Here is a 16793-nt window from a genome sequence, read left to right on the forward strand (position 1 = left end):
ATGGATAGCAATTTTTGAGTGGGTGCCTAATTAAAATTGTTTAAGCTATATGAAACCCACATTTAACCAGCTATATGTAATAAGGGAAGCATTGGGGAAGTGGACAGTTCACAAATTTAAATATTGCCTTAATAGCTTCTATTTGCTGTGCTGCGATGGTGTGTTCATCCATGGCAACGATCTGACTTGCTAACTTTGTTCGCTGACAGCACATTGTTTTCGTATATTTGTTTATCTATTTATCAAGCGTAACTAACAATTTTATTAGGCACCGACTCTTAAATTTACTTTCAGCATATACCTGTTATGTGAAATTATTTTTTGGTTTCGAGTGGTTTTTGAAGGTGGTTTAATTTTTTGACACTTTTATTTAGTTTTTGCTTTGCTGTGTTAGTAAAAAATAGACTATCTCGATGGCGTACTTGTGTTTCGTTGTTAGGCGTCTGTCTATCTCTGAAAAGGGGAAAAGGTGTTATGCTATATTTATAAATATGTCCATAAATGAGCGAGTTCTGAGGTAACAATCAATAAAAAAAAATATGCGTCGAATTGATAACCTCCTTTTTTAAGTCGGTTAATAGCAACGACTTATGACAAATTGGTTATCACTTTGCAGCACTAGTCCTGATGTCCAGTATTTAACTAACCGTACTGTTGAACGTTTTGTTAATTTGAAATTTAGTTCAACCACGTTTTGCTGAATACTCATTACTAAATATTCATGAATATCTCACAAAATAAATCAGTAGATAATAAAATAGTTGTTTCGAAATATTATAACGATGTTTTGTACTTAATATTTTTATTTTGTTTATTGACTAAATAAATTCATTCTATATATTATTCAAAAATAATGTAATAAAGTAAATAAAAATAAATATAGATGATACAAAAAATGTTGTAACAATATTTAATGAAAACAATTTATTTACGTAGATATATTTTGAGAAATATAGAAAAGAAAGAAAGAAAGAAAATACATTTATTGCGGTAACTCACACTAAACATAATTTATAAGTATTAACAGTAATTATACCAAATTATAGTAATTTAAAAATAAAAGGAAAAGAGAAGATACAAATAATAGGACAAGACTACAAGCCGCACAGGTATAACAAGCAATGTGTACCATACCTATTTAACAGTTGTTTGCATTATTGTTGGTACCGTTGACCGTACTACGTATCGTAGATATCTATCTGGTAAACCCCTATTTTTCCAGCTGGTATCTCTACTGTGCGCAGTGGACATCGCCTGCGCTGGTTTTTGGCATTGAGCATCGTCAGTAATCAGTATACAGTTTTTTTTTATAATATGCACCACCGTAAAGTTGTTATATAAACCAGAATTTAGCAAACACGCAGTGTTATAGGTAAATAGCGACCAACCGATCATGTTGTGTTTGCCTGTTTAATATTACAATTTTTTTTTTCTCTTGACTGAAAAATTATGATTGTAAATGTAGGCGAATATACGCTGTACGCCGTTATTTAAGTATGAATTTATGTTCTCTTTTATTTCCTATCTTTAATTTTATTTTATGCCACCCAGGTTTAATCGATTGGTTTTCATCTTATCCCATGTTAACGGTGATGTGCATGCATTAGCTTATATAACTATTGTGACTATGTACAAGAAAGACTTGGAAAAAAAATACAAAATATGTACTGAACAATTGATGACAAAAAAGAAAGTCTGGGGTTTCTTTCTGCCTTTCTTCTTCGAGTAGTCACCACATAGGTAGCTAGTGAAAGGCTGATAGGTTAGCAAGGTTAGGGCTCATGTTCTCGCCGGTGAGGATCGCGACACGTTATCCTTCTATTTCCCCCTACCTGCCAGCCCGAGCTGGTTACTTCGGTTTGTACCTTGTTTTTATTATAAATTTTATTCTTATTTAAAATGTCCATAGTTATATAAGTAATTTCAATAGTTGTTTAGAAATAATAATAATTATTCTTATGCTTTGTTTTGTATCATAAGTTGTTCGCCTAGGTGATAAATAAAGTATTTTATTTATTTTATTTTAAATTTCAACTACATCACCATCATCACCCACAACCTGTAGAGTCCCATTGCTGGGTATAGGCCTCTCTCACATCAAGCCACCTTTTTCGGTCCCGAGCCAATCGCATCCAGGTTCGACCCGCAATTCTTACAATATCGTCCACCCATCTTGCCGCTGGACGGCGCACGCTACGCTTGCCTTGCCTTGGCCACCACTCAGTCAGCGCTTTACTCCACCTATCATGGCTGCGTCTAACTATATGGCCTGCCCAACTCCATTTGAGTCGCATAACGAATTGTCCGATATCCCGAACTTTTGTACGTCATCGAATTTCGCTTTTTAGGATTCGATCTTGTAATTCGATGCCGAGCATAGATCGCTCCATAGCCCGTTGTGTCACGCGCAATTTTTGCAGGATATCGCATGTGAGCGTCCATGTCTCGGCACCGTATGTCATGGTGGGCAGAATGCATTGGTCAAAAAGACGAGCTTTTAAGCTATATGGAATTTGGCGTGACAGGAATATGTCCTTCAACCGTCCGAAAGCAGCCGAAGCGAATTGTAAACACCTCAAAATCTCCCTTGTTTGGTGATCCTTACCAAAAGACAGAACATGACCAAGGTAAACATAGGTCTTAAGGATTTCCAGCCTCTCACCCCCTACCATGATATTTGGAGACGAGACGTTGGAAAGATTAGTTAGGACCTTGGTCTTAGTTATATTCATCCTTAGGCCTACCCTCAAGGAAGCATCAAAAAGGTCTTTAAGCATGCACTGGAGATCTTCAAGACTTGTTGCAAACAACACCAGGTCATCTGCAAACCTAAGATGAGACAAATAGGCACCACTGATATTTTCACCAGAAGTATCCCATGCAAGCGTTTTTATGACGTCTTCTAAAACAGCCGTAAATAGCTTGAGTGAATTGTGTTTGGTTGATCGGGATAGGTTCGGTTAAGTTAATGTAGCTTGACTTGAATTGTAGCCGAATTGTAAAGCTCACAGATTATATCTACATAGCATCGATCGAACAGCGATTTAGAGAGTCAATCACGGCCCAGTGTTCGATACTGTCAAATGTCTTCTCGTAATCAACGAAGGGCATACACAAAGGCTGGTTAAACTCTCCACTTTTCTCCATAAGTTGTTTTACCGTATGGATTTGGTCTATAGTAGAGAAACCAATCCGAAAGCTGGCTTGCTCGATGGGCTGGCATTCATCAAGTTGACAAGTAAGCCTATTAGAAATAACTTTGTCAAAAAACTTATAAGTATGTGAGAGAAGGCTTATAGGTCTATAGTTGCCAAGAAATGAGCTGTCACCATTCTTGTGAATCATGGTGACTATGGCATATTTCCAAAGTTTTGGGGTACGTACACTAGATAATACAGAAATAAAAAGCTTCACCAAACACTAATTACAGACTGTCCGCCAGCCCGAAGCAACTCGACGGTAATCCAGTCTTTTCCAGGTGACTTTTCGGCTTTCATCTGTTTCATCTTTTATTTGTTGTTTCCCTGTTTTAATTTTTCTTTAGAATACTTTTGGACCTCTGTATTTTGTTATTGTTTCTATAATTATATTTGTATTGTATTTACGGACATCATATTTAATTGACTTCTGGATTTTCTTATTAAGTTCCGTTATAAGCTTTAAGCCCGCATTTGTTGTGTCTTTTATTAACCTTCTCTTCAGTCAAAGCTTGAGTTTGTGCAGAGAGCTTATGTCTTTTGTCTACAAGTATTGCCAATATGTTTATATGTCATCTCCATAATAATTTTGGAAAGCATTTGGTTGATATAGTCAACATCCAAATTTGCTTCTTTCAATTGTTCTAACTGATTTTTCAAGTCGTCTCGATATTGATCTCCAAACAAACTGACAATAGGTGTTTCATACCTTTTTTGAGAATTAATGATCTTAGATCGTTCACCTCTGAGATCAAATCTGAATGTTGCCCTTATCTACCTATGGTCGCTTCCTACTTTAAATCGGCTAATGGTTGACACGTCCGTAACAATGTATTTGTGTGAGCTAATTATATCGTCTATTTCATTATTTGTGTTACCATCTGGGCTTGCCCATGTCCACTTCCTTGCAAGTCGCTTTTGGAAAAAAGTATTCTAGCGTAAAGATTTTTATTTTCAAGGAAGTTTACAAAGGTTTGGCCGCTGCTATTTCGTAATCCTAGTCCGTATTTACCAATAGACTTTTCATATGATAGTGGTGGGCCAATTTTAACATAAAAGTCTCCAATTATGGTGTTATAATGGCACGGAGTATCTACAAGAGCATTTTCTATATCATCATAAAAGATATACCTTTCTTCATCAGTATTTACAGGTGTTGGGGCGTATACTAGGATAACTTTGATAGAGTAGCGCGGGTTCAATTTTATATTAACAAAAAAAATGCGAGCTGAAATACTCTTTATGTTAAGTATAAATGGTGCAACTTGGTGCGGACGTTCACTCCGACCATACTCATAGACCATAATGTCCGACCAAAATATGGTTTACAGTTTTGATTTCCGAAAAGGAAAATTAGGGAATGAAATAATAGACGTAATAAAAAGAACTAGTAAATAAATCTGAGTTTTTACGGAGTATAATATTACCAGGCTAAAAAATAAAAACTATTATAATGAAATTATTTAAGGAGAACATAAGTACTACGAGGAAGTACTGTGACTGCAGTGTTCTATGAGCAAACCAATTGGATCTTTGCACGATCATGACCCAAAATGGTCCTATTTCAATTATATTCATCAAAAATAAATAAACTAACTACAGTTTTGATGTTAAAATACGAGTTAATTTGTTTGTTGTAAATATGTTCATTGCTTTTTTAGAGGGTGAGTGAATTTAAAGAAAAATATTTAGTCTATTTTAATATTTTTTATTTTAAATCAGCTTTTATATTCGTTAAATCATTAATTAAAACTAATCAATGCGCTCATTTTTTCCATGCGGAGTGGTAGGCCGATAGAACAGGCGATGAATGTACGGCTGAGACAACATGAGCGGGTTGAATGGCTGAAACAACCGGTGCAGCATCGAAAGCTGAAACAACGGGTGCAACTTGGACAGCTGAGATAACCGGGGCGGCGGAAACTGCTGCCACGGCAGGGGCAGCGTGGTAGGCAGACACTACAGGGGCAGCATGGTAGGCAGATACTTGGTGAACTGGAGCTGAAACAGTCTCAGTCACAACTGGAGTAACTGTTTTGCTGACCACTGGACCGGACGCGTAGGTCTTAGACGCGACGGGCGCGACGTGTGAAACGTGGCTGGAGTAGGCGGGAGCAGCACTGTAGGCCAATGCGGGAGCAGCGGTGACTGCTACTGCGGGGGCAGCGCTGTACGAGACTGCAGGAGCGGCACTGTACGCCAGGGCGGGAGCAGCTGTAACGGCTGCTACTGCGGGAGCAGCCCTGTACGAGACTGCGGGAGCAGCACTGTATGCCAATGCGGGGGCAGCGGTGACTGCTACTGCGGGGGCAGCGCTGTACGAGACTGCAGGAGCGGCACTGTACGCTAGGGCGGGAGCAGCCGTAACGGCTGCTACTGCGGGAGCGGCACTGTACGACAGCGCGGGTGCAGCGCTGTATGCCAATGGGGGAGCAGCGGTGACTGCTACTGCTTTGTATCCTAGCGATGCCCCGTGCCACGGAACAGCAGACGCGATGCCTAGGGCGCACAGGAAAGATACCACCTGGAAGAAAAACAATCAATTCAATATAATGTTAAAAAACTAAGTGAAATTAATTAAGAAAATAGTATATATAATATAATATATTATTTAGTCATACAAAGTAATTTTTTTTTGTTATACTGCACCATATTATTATACTCGTAATAATTAACTTTTTGCATATTTGTAAATATGATGGGATTTTGGTACCTTGGTGAACATGTTTGTGCCGCTGCAGGTGCTGGTTGGAATATTTTTTAGATCACTTGCATTCGCTTTTATATGATCGTTTTCGAACTGGTATTATTACTTGTGAATCCTCAAACTTGTCGTTTAAACTTTCTGTTTCAAGGTTAGAAGCACTAAGCAACTAGTTTATAGCTTAATAAATTATATTAAAAATAGGTATTTTCAAAAATATTATTTTTTTTGAAGGCTTGTATGTAATTTATGTACTTATAAGTTTGTACGGGCTAACGTCCTACATTTTACTGTAGCTTTTTGTGCATCGCGCGTCATTAGCCATGTAGGTAATTAGTACGTAAGCAATTATCATCCGCGTCGCGTGTACTCAAGCTAGCAACTTATTATGAATTATAATATTTAGCTTTTATCCATTCATCGTCATCATCATTGGATATTATTAAATACCCTGCATAATAACAAGCTAATATCTTTTACTAAACTCCACAAAGTTAATCATTTTCCAACCTATTTTAAGAAACATTTATAATTTATGTTTATTTATACTAGCTTTTGCTTGCGGTTTTATGCGAGTAATTTTATTGAACAAAAGTTACTTTTAGCATATTGATGAGGTAAATTTATAACTTATGTCGGTATATGGTACGGTATACACAAGATTTGCTATTTATGCGAAATGGAATACGGAAATAAAAATATCTTTAAAATAACTATATTTAATTGATTATTAGGATTAAGTCAGTGTCAACAGAGGTCAACTGTTGTGTGCTTTTGTAACCTCAGTTAGTAGCAGCGCATTTGGTCCACAATAGGAGACCGGACTCATTTTTGTTCTTTATTATTATCAAATATTTACGTTATATAAATTATAACACAGAAATAATTATTTAAATCCGGTAAAAAATCAACAAGTTATAAGTGTTTTAATTTCGGTAGAAGGGGTAAGTAACAAGAAACAGAAAAGAGGCGCAATACCCACGTGTGACGTCATCGGGCTTTACGACGCGTGCGAAAGAAAGAGATGAAGCGATATCCCCACTTCGCGCCCACTTCGGCACATAGTAATATTTGAAATATGAATTACTGGCTCATTTTTTAACCAATTTTAATGCAGTTTTCGCAGGAGGGTTTCTTTTTCGTATTATCAACCATTTCATATAGAATAATGTACAAAATTGAACACAGGCCGGTCCCCTATTGTACGATATTGGGTTTTACTTCGTAATAAAGCAAATCATATTATGCAAGTATTTTTACAGGAAAATAAAAAATATTTTTATTGCCTCAATAGGTAAATGGATAATTGGTGATGATAAGCAGCATTCGCTAGTCATGGATTGTAGCAATGGCCGGGGCACATCAAGCCGTTGCCCACCAGGAGCTGATCACTTTTTTTAAGTCTCGTTGAAAGGACAGGCATGTGTTGTCAGTGCTCAGGAAACACCTATACAGGGAGTGCATTCCAAAGTTTGCACGTGCGCGGTAGAAAGGATCGTCGAAAGCGCACCGTGGTACTACAGACGGACTCATCGTAGGATGGATGAGCTCCTGCTGTGGCGAGGGGTGCGGTGATTAGCAGTTCCTGGGCACACTCCTCGTGGAAGAGGCGTTAAAATGTACAGAGAGATGCGATTAGAAAATTTGTCATACATCTTGCGCTTATGCGCATTTACTCAATCTACCAATAATAGTAAAACATCAATCTAAAATACTTCATATTCTTTCCATATCGTGATTTGCACGGTTTTACGCCTATTAGCATATTTTCAGTAATATGTTAGTTTTGTATTAATTTTTAAGGACGCTGCGGCATCTTGTTACTCGGACCGGTTATTTCAAATAATTTCACATAACAGGTATATGATGGATACCAATTTTGGAGTGGGTGCCTAATTAAAATTGCTAGTTAAGCTATATTAAACCCACATTTAACCAGCTATATGTAATAAGGGAAGCATTGGGGAAGTGGACAGTTCACAAATTTAAATATTACCTTAATAGCTTCTATTTGCTGTGCTGCGATGTTGTGTTCATCTATGGCAACGATGTGACTTGCTAACATTGTTCGCTGACAGCACATTGTTTTCGTATATTTGTTTATCTATTTATCAAGCGTAACTAACAATTTTAATTAGGCACCGACTCTTAAATTTACTTTCAGCATATACCTGTTATGTGAAATTATTTTTTGGTTTCGAGTGGTTTTGAAGGTGGTTTAATTTTTTGACACTTTTATTTAGTTTTTGCTTTGCTGTGTTAGTAAATAATAGACTATCTCGATGGCGTACTTGTGTTTCGCTCACAATACGACTATCGCGTTGAAATGTTACGCGTCTGCCTATCTCTGAAAAGGGGAAAAGGTGTTATGCTATATGTATAAATATGTTTAATAAGATTTTGTTTGTTTGAAACTAAACTACTGAAGCAATTTCGAAAAAAAATCTATGGGACCAATCTGGAGCTATATTATTTCGAATAAGAAAAGAATTTTCCAAATCGGTCCATAAATGAGCGAGTTCTAAGGTAACAATCATTAAAAAAAATATATGCGTCGAATTAATAACCTCCTTTTTTAAGTCAGTTAATAGCAACGACTTATGACAAATTGGTAATCACTTTGCAGCACTGGTCCCGATGTCCGGTCTTTAACTAACTACACTGTTGAACGTTTTTGTTAATTTGAAATTTAGTTCAACCACGTTTTGCTGAATACTCATTATTAAATATTCATAAATATTTCGCAAAATAAATCAGTAGATAATAAAATAATTGTTACGAAATATTATAACGATGTTGTACTTAATATTTTTTTTTGTTTATTGACTAAATAAATTCATTCTATATATTATTAAAAAATAATGTAATAAAGCAAATAAAAATAAATATAGATGAGACAAAAAATGTTGTAACAATATTTAATGAAAACAATTTCTTTACGTAGATATATTTTGAGAAATATCTTTATTGTTTGCATTATTGTTGGTTCCGTTGACCGTACTACGTATCGTAGATATCTATTTGGTAAACCCCTATTTTTTTCCAGCTGGTATCTCTACTGTGCGCAGTGGACATCGCCTGCGCTGGTTTTTGGCATTGAGTATTTTCAGTAATCAGTATAAAGTTTTTTTTTTATAATATGCACCACCGCAGAGTTGTTATATAAACCAGAATTTTGCAAACACGCAGTGTTATAGGTAAATAGCGACCAACCGATCATGTTGCGTTTGCCTGTTTAATATTACTATTATTTTTTTTTCTTTTCTCTTGACTGAAAAATTATGATTGTAAATGTAGGCGAATATACGCTGTACGCCGTTATTTAAGTATGAATTTATGTTCTCTTTTATTTCCTATCTTTAATTTTATTTTATGCCACTCCAGGTTTAATCGATTGGTTTTCATCTTATCCCATGTTAACGGTGATGTGCATGCATTAGCTTATATGACTATTGTGACTATGTACAAGAAAGACTTGGAAAAAAAATACAAAAGATGTACTAAACAATTGATGACAAAAATAAAGTCCGGAGTTTCTTTCTGCCTTTCTCCTTCGGGTAGTCTTCTAAGTGATGACTACCGTAGTCATCGCTTAGGTAGCTAGTGAAAGGCTGGTAGGTTAGCTAAGTTAGGGCTCATGTCCTCGCCGGTGAGGATCGCGATGCGTTATCCTTCTATTTCCCTCTACCTGCCAGCCCGAGCTGGTTACTTCGGTTTGTACCTTGTGTTTATTATAAATATCCTAATTTAAAATGTACGTAGTTATATAAGTAATTTTAAAAGTTGTTTAGAAATAATAATAATTATTCTTATGTTTTGTTTTGAGGTATCATAAGTTGTTCGCCTACGTGATAAATAAAGTATTTTATTTATTTATTTTATTTTAAATTTCGACTACATCATCCACCATCATCCATCTCGCCGCTGGACGGCCCACGCTACGCTTGCCTTGCCTTGGCCACCACTCAGTCAGCACTTTACTCTACCTGTCATCGCTGCGCTTGACTATATGGCCTGCCCAACTCTGTGTGAGAGAAGGCTTATAGGTCTATAGTTGCCAAGAAATGAGCTGTCACCATTCTTGTGAATCATGGTGACTATGGCATATTTCCAAAGTTTTCGGGTACGTCCACTAGACAATACAGAATTAAAAAGCTTCACCAAACACTAATTACAGTCTGCCCGCCAGCCCGAAGCAACTCGACGGTAATCCCGTCTTCTCCAGGTGACTTTTCGGCTTTCATCTGTTTCATCTTTTATTTTTTTACTTGTTGTTTCCCTGTTTTAATTTCTCTTTGGAATACTTTTTGACCTCTGTATTTTGTTATTGTATCTATAATTATATTTGTATTGTATTTACGGACATCATATTTCATTGACTTCTGGATTTACTTATTAAGTTTTGCTATAAGCTTTAAGCCCGCATTTGTTGTGTCTTTTATTAACCTTCTCTCTTCAATCAAAGCTTGAGTTTGTATAGAGAGCTTATGTCTTTTTCTACAAGTATTGGCTATATGTTTAAATGTCATCTCCGTAATAATTTTGGAAAGCATTTGGTTGATATAGTCAACATCCAAATTTGCTTCTTCCAATTGTTCAAACTGATTTTTCAAGTCGTCTCGATATTGATCTCCTAAAAAACTGACAATAGGGGTTTCATCCCATTTTTTGAGAATTAATCATCTTAGGTCGTTCACCTCTAAGATCAAATCTGAATGTTGCCCTTATCAACCTATGGTCGCGTCCTGCTTTAAATCAGCTAATGGTTGACACGTCAGTAACAATGTATTTTTATGAGCTAATTATGTAGTCTATTTCATTATTTGTGTTAGCGTCTGGGCTTGCCCATGTCCACTTCCTTGCAAGTCGCTTTTGGAAAAAAGTATTCACAGCGTAAAGATTTTTCTTTTCAAGGAAGTTTATAATGGTTTGGCCGCTGCTATTTCGTAATCCTAGTTCGTATTTACCAATAGACTTTTATCTACAAGAGCTTTATCTATATCATCATAAAAGATATCCCTTTCTTCATCAGTACTTACAGATGTTAGGGCCGATAACTTTGATAGGATCCGATAACTTTGATAGAGTAGCGCGGGTTCAATTTTATAATAACAAAACAAATGCGAGCTGAAATACTCTTTATGTTAAGTATAAATGGTGCAACTTTTTTCCCTATAAAAAATCCAAAACCCCTGTAGGCGCAGTCTTCATATCCTCTATAATAGAATAGATCACCAGAAACTAATTTGATTAAGTTGTCACCTATCCTACGTGTCTCCGATAGGCCTATTAGGTCCCATTTAATGCTTTGTGTTTCATGAATTAGTTCTGTCAATCGTTCGTGCGTTCTTAACGTCCTGGCGTTGTAACACGCCAGGGTCAGGGTCAGGGTGTTTTGGCAGCCGGATCTGCAGGGTCGCTGGGGACTGAGGGCCATGACTTTTTAGACAATTGCATAATATGAGAGGTTTTAGCCATAAAACGACACGCTGGCCAGTGCGTCTTGGCGAGTTTGCTTCTATTACGTTGGCCTACGGCGAGTAATATTATAGTAACAGAAATGCTAACTATCACATTACTCTTTGTAGTAACCGAGGGGGACCACGAGGAGGTGTAACTAGGAATTGTCATCTCAATCTAGCAGAGTGCAGCGTAAAACATCGCTTTGTTACACTTTCCACCAGTACGTTATTAAGATGACCTTCTCCTTACAGCTATACCAGAAATAATTTAATTGTAATTATATTTCTATAATTCTACAGAATATTAGTAACTTGCTCGGACGTTCACTCCGACCATACTCATAGACCATAATGTCAGATCGAAATTTGGTTTACGGTTTTGATTTCCGAAAAGGAAAATTAGGGAATGAAATAATAGACGTAATAACAAGAACTAGTAAATAAATCTAAGTTTCTACGGAGTATAATATTACAAGGCTAAATTCTCCTTAATTAATTCTTTTTTATTTTTTTAATTGAATTAATTAAGAGAACATAAGTACTACGAGGAAGTACTGTGACTGCAGTGTTCTATGAGCAAACCAATTGGATCTTTGCACGATCAAGATTCAAAATGGTCTTATTTCAATTATATTCATCAAAAATAAATAAACGAACAACAATTTTGATGTTAAAATACGAGTTAATTTGTTTGTTGTAACTATGTTCATTGCTTGATTAGAGGGTGAGTGAATATAAAGAAAATTTTTAGTCTATTTTAATATTTTTTATTTTAAATCAGCTTTTATATTCGTTAAATCATTAATTAAAAAAAAAGCAATGCGCTCATTTTTTCCATGCGGAGTGGTACACAACAGGCGACGAATGAACGGCTGAGACAACATGAGCAGGGTGGACGGCTGAAACAACCGGTGCAGAACGGAACACAACAGGGGCTGCTTGGTAGGCAGACACTACAGGGGCAGCACGGTAGGCAGACACTACAGGTGCGGCGTGATAAGCAGATACGTGATGAACTGGAGCTGAAACAGTCTCAGTCACAACTGGAGTAATTGTTTTGCTGACCACTGGACCGGATGCGTAGGTCTTAGACGCGACGGGCGCGACGTGTGAGACGTGGCTGGAGTAGGAGGGAGCAGCACTGTAGGCCAATGCGGGAGCAGCGGTGACTGCTACTGCGGGGGCAGCGCTGTACGAGACTGCGGGAGCGGCACTGTACGCCAGGGCGGGAGCAGCTGTAACGGTTGCTACTGCGGGAGCGGCACTGTAGGAGACTGCGGGAGCGGCACTGTACGCCAGAGCGGGAGCAGCTGTAACGGCTGCTACTGCGGGTGCAGCTCTGTAGGAGACCGCGGGAGCGGCACTGTACGCCAGGGCAGGAGCAGCTGTAACGGCTGCTACTGCGGGGGCAGCTCTATAGGAGACTGCGGGAGCGGCACTGTACGCCAGGGCGGGAGCAGCACTGTACGCCAGGGCGGGAGCGGCCGTAACGGCTGCTACTGCAGGGGCGGCTCTGTACGAGATTGCGGGAGCAGCACTGTACGAGACTGCGGGAGCGGCACTGTACGCCAGGGCTGGAGCAGCTGTAACGGCTGCTACTGCGGGAGCGGCACTGTACGACAGCGCGGGTGCAGCACTGTACGCTAACTGGGGAGCAGCGGTGACTGCTACTGCTTTGTATCCTAGCGATTCCCCGTGCCAGGGAACCGCAGTCGCGATGCTTAGGGCGCACAGGAAAGATACCACCTGGAAGAAAAAATCAATTCAATATAATGTAAAAAAAACTATGTGTAAATAATTGGGAAAATAGTTCACATAATATATTATTCCATCATACATTTTTTTTTTTGTATACTAAATTGATTTATTATATTCGTAATAATTCAATTTTGGCATATTTGTAACTATAATTGGACTTCGGTACCTTGGTGTACATGTTTGTGCCGCTGCAGGTGCTGGTTGGAATAATTTTTAGATCACTTGCATTCGCTTTTATATGATCGTCTTCGAACTGGTATTATTACTTGTAAATCTTCAAACTTGTCGTTTAAACTTTCTGTTTCAAGGTCACGATCACTAATGAACTCGTTTATAGCTTAATAATTTATATAGAGAATAGGTGTATTAAAAACATAGGCTTTGAAGGCAAGTTTTTAATTTATTTAATTTTAAGTTAATTACTTTCCAACCTAGTAATTTTACTGAATAAAAGTTACTTGTAGCATTTTGATGAGGTAAACTTATAGCCTATATCGGTATGAAAAATATATATTTTTATTGCCTCAATAGGCAAAGGAATAACTGGTTCCTGATGGTAAGCGGCTTCTGCGGGTCATGGATTGTAGCAATATCTGAGGCACACCAAGCCGTTGCCTGTCAGGAGGTGATCATTATTCTCAAGCCTCGTTTAAAGGGCAGATGATGTGTTGTCAGTGCTCGGGGATCATCCATACAGGGAGTGCACGAATGTTCCCCGAGCACTGACTACGCGGTAGAGAGGATCGTCGAAAGCGCACCATGGTACTACAGACGAAATTGGCGGCAAAGAAACAAAACAGGGTGGACCAATAGTGAATAATTGCAAAACTTAGACACTATCCTTTTCAACTCTGTGCTGTTCTAATATCTCATGGAGTTTGTGTCCACTATTAACACATATACAATTTTTACCCTGTGAGATTTTATAAAATGTTAGAGTATTATTTCTATATTTTAGTCCGGTCAATCTAGACCTAAAATTGAGGGCGAAGCTACATAAATTCCCATCAAGCTGAAAATCAGTAAGGTTGTTAAAAATATGGTTAAAAATAAAATTTGAAAGTTCCCCATCTTTCCCCTGTATGGAAAAAAAAATATTCAAGGTCAAAGGTAAAAAATATGAGTTTTTCAGCTAAACGGTAAGTTTTATCATAAAAATATCTGAGACAAAATTGTAGATCATAAAATAATCTACAAAAAATGTATCAATACTTTTTTTCCTACGAGCTACCGTTTTTGAGATATAACGTATTTAAAAAGTTGTTCAAGTTGTTATCGTCATAATATGCATGAGTGCGCCACGTATATACATCTCTTATCTAGAGTTGTTATATATGTTGAAATATTTTTCTATCGGTGATTGTAATATATACTTAAAATATAAAATATACACAAGTTAAAAGAATATCAGGTCAAATTAAACCCAGTCTCTTACTTCATACGCCAGTGTAATTTCGAGACAACATCTGTCTCTTGTTCTATTGTGTGCGTGGCTAGGGTCTTATACCTGCTATAATAAATGAAAATAAAACAGTAATTCAACTCAAGAAGAAGTTATCACGAACGGCATCCGCTTTCTTCTTTCTATGTACGGAGCTCCTAAAAAAACTACCAGATAAGCATCGATATGTATGTTTCGTTAAAAACACTAAGAATAAAAAACAAGTTCAATTAGCTTCTCTTCCTCCAACCTCAGTTGCTGCTCATCAACATCTTCTTCGAGTATATTACCAAGTTCAAGTGTGGCTTGGTTATCAGCTAGACCCCACAGACTGGGGTTGGAAGTTGGTCGACAATACATTGGAACCAGTTCAAACTTTACTCCCACCTGCACCGGAAATACTGCTGAACACAATTTTTTGCAACTGCAAAAAGGGATGCAGTGCTAAATGTGGTTGCAAAAAAGTCGGACTGTTTTGTTCTCTGGCATGTACAAACTGTCAAGGCCGGCCGTGCTCCAATGTTGAATCACTAACAGAGGAGGATTCGTGTGATTCCTACGAGGATACATCGCTATTGACGCAATTTACTTGCACTCAGAATGAAGAAGAAGAACGAGAAGAGTTTGACGGTTACAATTCAGACGAATAAAATTCACCACTTTTTTAATTTACATCGCTTTTTTATCTTTTCCAATATTTACAAATTTCCGTAATTTTGCAATAGTTTCAAATTAAACAGGATCACAACTGACCGGTGGAGTAGGCCTACGGGGGAAACCACGTTAAAAAAAACGCGCTAAATACACGACCTCATAGGGGGCGTGGAACGTGTGCATATCATGACGATTGCAACTTGTACAACTTTTTGAATCGTTATATCTCAAAAACGGTGGCTCATAGGAAAAAAAGTATTGATACATTTTATGTAGATTATTTTATGATCTATAATTTTGTCTCAGATATTTTTATGATAAAACTTGCCGTTTTGCTGAAAATCGCGAAAAACTTATATTTTTTACCTTTGACCTTGAATATTTTTTTTTCCATACAGGGGAAAGATGGGGAACTTTCAAATTTTATTTTAATCATATTTTTAACAACCTTACTGATTTTCAGCTTGATGGGAATTTATGTAGCTTCGAATGTTTAAATTGACCGGACTATGCCTAATGTAACTATTTCATACAGTTTTGATTGGTCACCCATGGAAAAAACCCAAGGAAGGTTTAAAAATACATACAGTTCAATTGATATCATTTATTTGACATCTACATTACTTAAATACTGTTTAACTACCAAGCTAGTTTGTTGCCGTAACCGCTGTAGCCATGTCCTCCGAGGCCATGGGAAACACCACCGTAGGCACCATGAGCGTTCTCATGGACGCGGTAAACTGAAACTTCGGAGACAGCTGGAGCACCAGCATATCCAGCATATCCTCCACCAAGTCCATAGTGGCCGTAGCCACCAGCGTAACCAGATCCATAGCCTGATCCGAGACCAGCGTAGGCTGCGTTGGCTCCATTGTAACTAAGGTGTCCTGCGCCTGCGTATCCTGCGCCATAGTGACCACCATAAGCCGATTCGTGGCTTGGAATCACTCTAGTGACACTGGTGTGGGACGTGGCGAGACTAGCTCCGAGTCCGCCATAGCCGTATCCGCCATATCCTCCGTATCCGCCGTATCCCCCATATCCGCCGTATCCAGAATATCCGCCATAGCCAGCGCCGTGGCTAAGACCACCTGCGTTGGCTAAGCCAAAGATGCAGACTGCTACAGCGATAATCTGAAGTAAAACAGATTGAATAGATTAGTACCAACTTTAGATTTGAGTTAAATGCCGTGAAACAGCTGTTCTTACCTTAACGAACATCTTGCTGGTAATTCTTCAAGTGTGATGAGTTGAATGTTTTTTTGGTTGCATTTACAGTCTTTTATATTAAAACCGTAGGAAATAAACATTCTTTTTCAAGGTACTATTAGATTTTTGGAAAACGGAGCGTGACGAGAATTACTAAGACTGAATGCAATAACATGTGTAATCACTTACGTTTTCGGCGAAATATATCCATGCAATTAAAAACGTTATTGCGCGGGTGAAAAGGCGATAATTGCGTGAGTTGTTAATCAGATGTTATCTTCATTTACACCTACAATAATGGTTTTATCAATATGTTAAGCAAGGTAATTACTAATTAGTGTTGAATGTATATCTTAATAAATTATTTT

The 16793-nt window shown here is 37.8% G+C and overlaps 2 protein-coding genes and 1 pseudogene across 3 annotated transcripts; 1 reads left to right on the forward strand and 2 right to left on the reverse strand.

The window, feature by feature from the left end:
- Nucleotides 1-4884: 4884 nt before the first annotated feature.
- On the reverse strand, nucleotides 4885-13385 carry LOC115441969 (cuticle protein 16.5). Of its 2 annotated transcripts, XM_030166906.2 has the most exons (3): nucleotides 13288-13385; nucleotides 12213-13109; nucleotides 4885-4992 (listed from the first exon to the last, which is right to left on the reverse strand). In XM_030166906.2, exons 1-3 carry the CDS (start codon nucleotides 13297-13299, stop codon nucleotides 4963-4965), a joined length of 939 nt encoding a protein of 312 aa, XP_030022766.2. In that variant the 5' UTR covers nucleotides 13300-13385; the 3' UTR covers nucleotides 4885-4962. The 2 variants fall into 2 exon arrangements, with proteins under 2 accessions (XP_030022766.2, XP_037296351.1); XM_037440454.1 differs by lacking the exon at nucleotides 12213-13109 and having other exon boundaries at nucleotides 4885-5721; nucleotides 13288-13362.
- Nucleotides 13386-14707: 1322 nt separating this feature from the next.
- On the forward strand, nucleotides 14708-15212 carry LOC115445147 (annotated as a pseudogene).
- A 593-nt stretch (nucleotides 15213-15805) lies between these two features.
- Nucleotides 15806-16574, reverse strand: LOC119189817 (keratin-associated protein 19-2-like). The gene is made up of 2 exons (XM_037440455.1): nucleotides 16426-16574; nucleotides 15806-16350 (listed from the first exon to the last, which is right to left on the reverse strand). Exons 1-2 carry the CDS (start codon nucleotides 16435-16437, stop codon nucleotides 15856-15858), a joined length of 507 nt encoding a protein of 168 aa, XP_037296352.1. The 5' UTR covers nucleotides 16438-16574; the 3' UTR covers nucleotides 15806-15855.
- Between the last annotated feature and the right edge of the window lie 219 nt (nucleotides 16575-16793).

This window comes from Manduca sexta, chromosome 19, assembly GCF_014839805.1.
Source record: "Manduca sexta isolate Smith_Timp_Sample1 chromosome 19, JHU_Msex_v1.0, whole genome shotgun sequence".
Lineage (NCBI taxonomy): Eukaryota > Metazoa > Arthropoda > Insecta > Lepidoptera > Sphingidae > Manduca > Manduca sexta.